The sequence below is a fragment of the Xenia sp. Carnegie-2017 genome, unplaced genomic scaffold (genome assembly GCF_021976095.1).
Source record: "Xenia sp. Carnegie-2017 unplaced genomic scaffold, XeniaSp_v1 HiC_scaffold_24, whole genome shotgun sequence".
Lineage (NCBI taxonomy): Eukaryota > Metazoa > Cnidaria > Anthozoa > Malacalcyonacea > Xeniidae > Xenia > Xenia sp. Carnegie-2017.
In genome coordinates this window covers 1,656,319-1,666,199 of record NW_025813487.1, presented here as the reverse complement: position 1 = coordinate 1,666,199, position 9,881 = coordinate 1,656,319, and the positions used below count along the sequence as shown (strand labels likewise).

The following is a 9,881-nucleotide window of genomic DNA, read 5'->3' as shown; positions in this document are numbered from 1 at the left end:
GTATAAGGATATCAGTTCACATCGAAGGACGTCTTTATTTTACATAAAATTTTCACTTTAGGCATAATTAGAAGTTTTATGAATTATATAAAATTTGAGAAATTTGATGAAATGCTTCAAAGAACTTAAGATTCTATTTAGGCATTGGCTATCTATACGTATGTATATATACTATATATAGTATATAATATAGTATAAGGATATCAGTTCACATCGAAGGACGTCTTTATTTTACATAAAATTTTCACATTAGGTATGATTAGAAGTTTTATGAATTATATAAGAATTTGAGAAAATTTGATGAAATGCTTCAAAGAACTTAAGATTCTATTTAGGCATTGGCTATCTATACGTATGTATACTATATATAGTATATAATATAGTATAAGGATATCAGTTCACATCGAAGGACGTCTTTATTTTACATAAAATTTTCACATTAGGTATAATTAGATGTTTTATGAATTATATAAGAATTTGAGAAAATTTGATGAAATGCTTGAAAGAAATTTGAATTTAGTGTTCAGGCATTGGACATCAGTTCTATATGAATAAGTATATATATTGAAATTAGATCTACAGATGGTAATGGAATTCGACTTTGGAATTCGACTTGTTACAATGTTCTTTGCCAAGCTGTGAACAACCAAACAGAAATTGAGCTTCCTTTATGTCAAATATCACTTAAGCTTTGATGACGACTGACGAGGTCACAACTAGTCTATAACAAGGTCGTAGCTGCTTGTAGCTGAGGGATTCATTTTCTCAGCAACGTGTGTCAACTCATCACAAGCATCATTTAGTGTTCCAGTGCTACTTGTGGCAGGTCTGTTAGCTGTTGAAAGACTTTCAGTCGACAAACGGACGCGTTTTGGTTGTGATGCCTGCTCGGTCCCATCATCTTCATTTCTACTTATAAGTTGACCGAAGGAGTTAAAACTCATAGCCATTCCAAACTGTGAAGAGACAGAAGATTTCATACATTTTAAAAGATTATTCCGGCAACTGGAAAAGGCAACATCACTTAGACTCCATTAAAATAAAGAATAAAACACTCACTTACCTGCTTGCGATGAGTATTTATGATACGTTGGTTTAATTTCTCATTACTAAAATGAGTTGCCAATCGCTCCATGAAGACGGAATTGTGAGCTGTCAAAGATGTTGTGAAGTAATTATCACGGTTTCGTCTGTTGTTGAGTTGTTCAGCAGTTTCTGAATTGATCTTCCCGGCAAGTTGGTTAACGCAAGACACTCTTCGCAAGCAATCGGCTGGGTTCGTGGAATTTTTCTCGTGAAATTGATCAAACAGGCAGTAATGATCAGAAGATCTTGTTGAGGGATTACACAGAAGCTGCTCACCATCGGACCTTTGTAAGACAGTTGACAAGTCGCATCTTTCTCCGTTTGGAAACCAAGGCCAGTCAATCTCTAGCCCACCACTATTAGCTCGTCTGATATTTTCAAGGCTATATTCAGCAACACGACCTTGGAATGGATGAAAAACGTCGTATCCTCTGTTCCTTGCATGAGCTGCAATCATGTTTGCCATATCCAATATGGTAACATTCGGAACAGCAGCGAGATTCATAAGCATGTCTACATGATCTCGTGGTCCTCCTTGTCGCAATAGTCATTTCAGACCATAGCATACTCCATGTGGACACGTCATTCCCAACCAACCGCCTATGCCAAAAATAAAATTATTTATCCATTTGAAATTATAATAATGAATTTGCTAAGTTTGCTGTCTTCTCACACAATGTGCACTCAATATATCAACAAATTTAACACATAAAAGTACAAAACTATGATGTTTTTGTTATATCTAACTCACATACGTCATCAGACAGGAATTGAACCTGAACCTTTTGCCCGAAAAGGAAACCATTTGATGAATTTTTGTAAGCTAACACACCAATATCCACAAAAGATTAATGTATAAAACGTATGTAGGTAGGAATAAAGGTAAGAAGCACAATACATAATGCTTTACGAAAATCGTCGTCTTTGTGAAACAATTTCAAGTTAACCTTACCTGAACCACCCCATCTTTGAGAAAAGTTTAAGAAACGTTTCTTCGATATTCAAAACAGATTTTATACGGTTAATTATATCAAGTTTCGACCCCTTGTCGCTCACATTTAAACTTCTGGCCATTTCTCTTATAACAGGTACCTAAAAGTACACAGAGAATGACTTTTATGTAAACCAACTCATCCCAAAAGTTTCTACACAGCCTAATAATTAATAGCAATACGCACTTTTCCTTCACAGAACAAATCCATGAGCTTTTCAATTGAACATTCATCAGATGTAGCCCCAGCTGATGTTAGGTTTTGTTTATGATACGCTTTCATGTATTCGGTATTAAAAAGTTTCCTTCCTCTTCTGCATTTTGGGCCAATATATGGGGCCAAAACTTATATGAAGGCTTGATTTCTAAAGGGTTTTTAGTACCTACAAACAATTGAAAAACTACAAGCATTATCATGAATCAAACACACAAGAAACAGTGCATATACATACAAATGCAAAAACATCATACAAACATTATCATAATCAAACACAGATGGTTGTAAACACATCAAACAAATCAATCATAAGGATTTGTAAAAAAATAAACCGGTTTGTAAAAATAAACCAAAAATTAATTATGTAAGAAAAAACGTTAAACTTTCACGTGCAGTGAGTACATAAACATTGTAGCACGTACGTACCTCTCAATACTCCTCTGTATAAGATCCCACAGTTCACTTGTTGCCAGTACTTTTCAGCGTCCACTTCATCTGCAGGAGCATCGGATTCGGGGTCTGGCAACTGAAGTTCACTAACTACAATGCAAATGAATACAAGTTAACAAAATCAAAATTCAAGTCAACAAACCTAAAAAATGACAATGTAAAAGTATGTAACAAAAACCACTCATAAAAAAAGTTTGCCAAATTATCAGTCAAATTTACCCGCTAGTTCAAAGATTCCTTTCTTGTCTACATCTAGAGTTAACAGGGAGGAAAGTGTCCACACAAACACAAGAAAACCCATAGTCATGATCTGAGAGAGCTTCAAAGTGAAGATACGCGTTCATCATTTGACCACGTGGTAACTGAAATGGTCGCAACTGCAGCCAGTTTTCAATTGCCTCAACAGTGCGACTGACAGCGTTGTGAACCTATATTTTTCATACAATACATGCTCATTTATAGCATGCATACCTGGTTATTAATATCCTTCCTTGTTTTTCTTAACTATCAACATGCAAAAATTGGGGAGTGGTACAATATGGATGATGCACAGTTTGGTTAAGGCCATCACCCAGTTAAAAAAATTTACATCAAGAGAAAAAGAGAGGAAGGAATAGTGACAAGTGGTTCTTAAATGCTTTAAAAATAACATACCTGAAGATGTTTTCTGATCATATCACATATTCCCAAACTTAAAAGCCAGTTGTCATTAAAATTGTGAACACCAGCTGAATACTCCTGGTATCTGTACGGTATCTTGCACTCGACACAAAACTTTGCAAACAGCGAAATTCCTGGAAGAACAAAGAAAAGATACACACACATATATGTATACATTGTATAATACGCTTTCTGCTCATGCATAGTTTGAGCATTTTCCACAGACTACGTAGAGAGTCCATATGACACGTTCAACGCTTTCGCCCTATGCAAAGCTCACCGTTATAGGTTTGAGCACTCTGGTAACTATACAAAACAATCCATAAAATGTGTAACTGTACATTTTGGGTTTATCTTCAACTCAATGTCTTATCTAAAGTTCGAGATTTAAATCGATGATATATACACGCTGTTTCATATTAATGACAAACCTTCAATAATCCCTTTCATAGTTACCAACTTTGCATTTCTTGTTACACAGTGTGGCTCAGTTAGTGGTGATTTACAATAAAACAGATGGTTTCTACAGGAAGGTAACTAGGAGACAAGACAATGTCAATACAAACAATAAATCTTTTTGCTGTTTTAGTTAATGGAAAGAATGTCATTTTCAATAAGGAACTAAACCGTTGGAGAATATTTTCGTTGGAGTGAAGACAATGCAATAATAAAAGGTTGCTTTGTTCGATTTAAATAAACAGTTACCTTTTAGCAAATTGTTCCTTTTCCACAGTTAATGTCAAAGGAAGGTGTGAAGGATTTTCTTTTCAGCAAACAGGTATTCAACAAACTTTGCAGCCACATCTCCAGAAGGAGGATAAAAAGCTGCCAGATAGGAAATTTGATTTTGATTTTCAAGTAGAACGTCTTCAACAGCATTATCTTCTGGTTCTGGTAAACTTAAATCTTCACCAATTTCATCATCAATTGGTGGGGTGGTGCCAACAACAGAGGGATGCCACTGTCCACTTAACAATGCATTTATGCATGCAGGAACGACGAGATGGGCAGCATTTGCAATGAAATGATGAAGTTTCATTGTCATATGATACAATTACTCGTTTGCAAAATGACCAGTAATGATCCCGTTTAACATTTGCAAACACAGAAAAAATGAAAACGATTGGAGGAATCAGGTGTGACAGGCATCTGAACAACAAGTGGGGTATTCTTGTCATTAGCTTGTTTCTGCCACTGCAGACATTCAGACCTCCGTTCAAATTTCAACCATTTCAAAGTGTTCACTATATAATCAAGAGAATCTTCTCTTAAATGATCAACAACAGTTGACGTCCCAATAAAATATGTAGACTGCACATGATCACAAAGAAAATTTGCTTGACCACTTCTTGAAGCAGTTTCGCTAAGTTGACGACATGTATCAACACTACATGCAATAGAAGGAGAGTTTGTGGTTTTAAATTGACAATGAATGGGATGATCTGTTCCACTAAGTTGTTTCCTCACAAGATAAACCCCATTTGTCGAGTCAACACATATTCCATTCAAGTACCTCATTGAAGATATTTTCTTTCTTTTATCAGCAGCATGTTTGGTCTTTATGTGGCTTGAAAGGGAATTTGGATGAAATTCTCGTTTACAGTCCGGGAAAGGACATTTAACTCTGGGTGGTTGTTGTCGCATTGAACGAGACTGAGCAGGCATGTAAGAAAACTCCTGATATTGTTGAACCTCAGACATTTCTATGTTTGTGCTGCTTTGTTGGTGTGTTTCCTCAGATAGCCGCATATGTAGAAATTGCTCTTGTTGTTGCTGTGTTTGCAGCTGTGTGCTGAGTGGTCACTTGGTGCTCCAGCTGATGCTGCTGAACTTGAGGGAACTGAGTTTGATGCATTTGCTGCTCAAATGGTAGGTTTTGAGGTACTTGCTGTTGGGCTACTTTATGTGGAGAAAGTTGACTTTGAGAACATTGTTGTTGTTTCCCAGACCAAACTCTACAACAGAAAGCTGTAAATCATGTGCACTTCTTATATGTCGAATTGCTTCATTGCGACGAATCCAGAATTACATCCAAAACAGTGATAGTGCGAAACATCTTTGAAATGCTTGACATCTGAGCCATGTCGTTTGGATGCAAAAGTACATGACAGCTTACACCTCAGAATGTCAAAACCTTAAAAAAACAAGAAATAGTAAAGAAAGAATATGGAAATGATAGGATATTATGGATATATAGTGAGACGAATACAATATTAACTAGATGAGCATACAATGAAATGATATTCAATAAATATAAGATAGGTTAATAATGCTTTTCTATTTTAGGGAAATAGCACAGCACAAAGTTAGTTTCTGTTAAAAGCATGTGGTTTTCATTTATAATTGAGAGTACCTATCTTCAGCTGTGATGATGCAGTTTAGAAAACTAAATATTTCATAAGTTTAAACCCAATTTCTCAAATTATTTATTAAAATTACCTAAATTCTTCATGATTTAATCAATACTTGTGATTTAATCCAAAGTTCTTTGTGCGTTTCGCTCATTGACGTGGGTTATGTATTAAACCTACGCAGAAATAAGCACGTTTTACCTTCAAATTCATGAATCCTGTTTTCCCAGTGGACGCTTTTAAAGTGTTCTTTTACTCTTGATGGAATTTCTTTTGAAAATTTTTCAGGAGGACACAAAGGACAATGATACATCTCTCCATTGCATTTTTCAGCGCCACAGTCATTTCGACCACAAACGTACAATCAGAGGACTACAAGTTTCATTATCACAGTACACAGATGGATGTCGCTCAGAAATCGAATGACTCCCTCGAGCAGCCATTTTGACTTTTTGTTGTTGCTAACGTCGTGTATTTGCTCTTTATCGTCATGTATTTGCGCTTTAGCGTCGTGTATTTGCTCTTATGGATTGTGCAATATATATCCATACATGGAATACGTACTACAAGTCGTTATCCGAAATTTCAACCATTGACAAAACGTCTCGAAATAAGAATAAATGTCAAAATGCAGTAAAAGAATTGCGAAATACGTTTAAGATTAACTTTATCTGCATTAAAGAAAAAACTTGCGATAAACTATAATTCACGTTCACACGTTTTCCTTTGTTTCATGGATTTCCAAATGCACACAAACCTTTAAAGCGCTTAAAACCCATCCTCTCTTTGACAACTTTCCTCACCTTGATATAATTGCCTAAGGAAGGCTCGGGGAAATAACTTCTTTGTAGATAGTTAATGGATTTTAAGAAGTTGCACAATTCATTTGATAAGACGACAATTTTATCTTCATGGGTTTTTATATCCCAGAAAAAGGTGGCCCTGCACCGGAAGTGACGTAAAGAGAGAAAAAGTCCATTGAAAACGCGCGAGTGACAAAAATATGAACCATTTCCTTTGGCCCAAAGGCTAAAGGTCAGTTACATTTTCCTGGTCTGGAGTAACTTTTGAGCAATGCGACAAAGTTGAATTCATTCAATTTTGATTGCGTTGTCGTGCTCTTCGCAATTGAAAGAAAAACGCGCACAAGCATTTTGAGCTACAGCGTAAAATGCAGCTGCGTGGAAATTATACCTTTAGTTCATGGACAATGTCAATTAGACATTTTCAATCAACTTTTAAGCTACAGTATCCGTAATTTCTATCATAAATTTAAAGTGTGCTTTATCGATATGAGAATGTGAACAAATTTTGCAAGAGACAGTTCGTTAGCGGGTGGTAGATGTGCGCAAACAAGAACAATATAAGGCCTAATTAATACCTTTATTTGGCAGAAGTATAACAGGTTTACATACCCTGCGATAGTACCTTTTTGAATTGTACAGTTTTAGCCCTAACGACTTTGTTTGAATATCATTGAAGGTGTCGAAATATGTTGAATTAGGTTTTGAAATGTTTATACTTGCCCTTTGTACAAACGTAGACAGTATCAAAATGATCTTTCTGTAAAATCGATATTGCTTGTTGTTTCAAGGCGACTGCACACAATTGCTAAAGAAAATGTTGGCTTGTTTTGTTTGTGATTAGGAGCTTCGAATGCAGTCAATCCATACCTAGACTAAAATAAACTCTTCCTCTAGAACATTTTAGTATGTTTTAAAGTTGAAAAAAATTCTTATTTGAGAGAGGTTGATCCGCCAAAGATATACACACTAGATTCTGGTAGTGATATATTATTTGCGGGTTGAAGAGAATTTGCAGATTGAATAGGAAATTTTGGGAAAGCGGTGGAAGGCAGACTCGTGTCCATTGCAGAATTCTGAATTACATATTAAATTGTCCTCTTAAAATGAGTGTGTGAGGAACTGCTATTTCCTCGATGAAATTACGAAACACACTGACTGTAAATGTATATAGTTCAATTGTGCATATAAAATTAGTTTTAGTAAACATGTGACAATAACTTATGTAGATGAAGTACGACTATGACCAGAGTGTGACGCTTTAAAATGTTACGTTATTATTATCACAATGAAATTAGTTATTAAAGTTAAAGAACGAGTATCACGGCAATGCTTTGCGTGCTTGTGATCACATTAACTGAATACATCGTTGCATGAATAATTAGCTACAATATTGGGGAAAAATATTAGAATCTGAATAAGATGCAGACTTTACTGTATAGCGTTATGAAGAGGAAGACAATTTAAGCTATTACGGATCGCCAGTTGAACAACCTGATCACGAAGAACTGGCTTTTTTCCAAACTGCTACAAAGCTACTCGACCGACGTACGAAGCCTTTGTATATCGACCAACAAATGAACTCAAGAATTGATACACATCTTTATGATCAAAACATGAAATACATCTTTGCTCAATTTGATCCTTGTTATTTCTTCTTTGTTTATTCGACAACCGTGCTTTGGCGTTGATCTACCAGTAGAAGTATACATATCGCTGCATTGACATTTGAGAAAATAAATGGCTGCCTACGCATGGCTAAGCACACAAAGCATTATTATTAGACTTATTCGTTATTTTTAATGACTAATTTTACTGTGACAATAATAACGTGACATTGTTAATATTCTATAAGCGTCATATTCTGGTCATACTTATCTCATCGTAATATATCTACATTGGTTATTGTCACGTGTTTACTAAAACTTATTTTATATGCGCAAATGTGAACTATATACACATTTACAATCTTAAGTGCATGTTTTATATTTTCATTGAGGAAATAACAGTTCCTTGAGCACTAATTTTTATACATATTTTACCATGTGATTCAGTATTCGGCAATGGAAACAAATCTTCCTCCCACCGCCCTCTCAAAAATTCCTCTTCAACCTGCCAATACTTTTTAACACGCAAATATAATATCAATGCAAGAATCTAGAGTGTATATTTTTGGCAGCTCAACCTCCTCCAAACATTAATAACTTTTTTCAACTTTAAAGCGTATTAAGATACTTCAAAACATACCAACATATTCTAGAGGCAGAATTTATTCAGGTGGAGGTATGGATTAATTGCATTCGAAGCCACTAATCACAAAAAAACAAGCCAATATTTTCTTTAGGTGTGTGCAGTAGTCTTGAAACAAAACAATATCAATTGTAAAGAAAGATAATTTGATACTGTCCATGTTTGTACAAAGGGAAATAAACATTTTGAAACCTAATCCAACATATTTCAACACCTTCAGCATATGTTTCAACATATTTCAAACTCGCTTGGGCTAAAACTGTACCATTCAAAAAGGTACCATCACAGGGTATGTAAACCTGTTATGCTTCTGCCAAACAAAGGTATTAATTAGGCCTTATATTGTTCTTGTTTACATATCTAACTGCTGCAACGAACTTTGTCTTGCAAAATTTATTCACTTTCTCACAATGCTAAAGCGCGCTTTAAATTCATTTTAGAAATTATAGATATTGCTAGAAAATTAATTACATTCTCACCCGAATTGCCACGCCGGAATTTCTGTGCATTATATACATTTCTTAATATTTAACTAGTTCTTGATTTGCACTTGTTTTTACTTTCTGCATTGTTTACTTGAGCCTAAACTACAACAGTCTGCGCTTTATAGTATTGTATTTTGGTAACGCAACCGATAAACGCACGTGTGTGCAATCGAGACATAATGCAACAATGAAGGTAGTACAAAACGACTTTAGTCGGGTGTACAACGATAAAATGCTAGGTCGCTGCTTTTGTTTACTTCAACGTCATAATTTCCAACAAGGCAACCATTTTTCATCTTGATATTCAATCTTTTAAATTGCCAAATCAAACTCTTCCTACAATTAATAACACGGTGCATTCACGTGTGATCAAAGGATAAAACCGCACAAACAAAGTGGTATAAGAATGCTATTTAAATGTAGTGTGAGAAACATCATATCGTCTAAACTGCTTTCTTTGTTTTCACATTGTTCAAGGATGATTAAAATGTCTCCTTGTTCGTGCTTTTTCGTTATATCCCAAAATTTTATTTTGAATGCATGAAATTATGTTTATGTGAGAATAATCTTTCGATTCTTGCAATTCGA

At 35.1% G+C, this 9,881-nt stretch overlaps 1 protein-coding gene across 1 annotated transcript; it reads right to left on the bottom strand.

Annotated features, from left to right (window-relative positions):
- Positions 1–203: 203 nt before the first annotated feature.
- Positions 204–1,704, bottom strand: LOC124451038. Its single transcript, XM_047001668.1, has 2 exons — positions 1,064–1,704; positions 204–956 (listed from the first exon to the last, which is right to left on the bottom strand). The coding sequence occupies exons 1-2, from the start codon at positions 1,595–1,597 to the stop codon at positions 717–719; spliced, it is 774 nt and encodes a 257-aa protein (XP_046857624.1). The 5' UTR covers positions 1,598–1,704; the 3' UTR covers positions 204–716.
- Between the last annotated feature and the right edge of the window lie 8,177 nt (positions 1,705–9,881).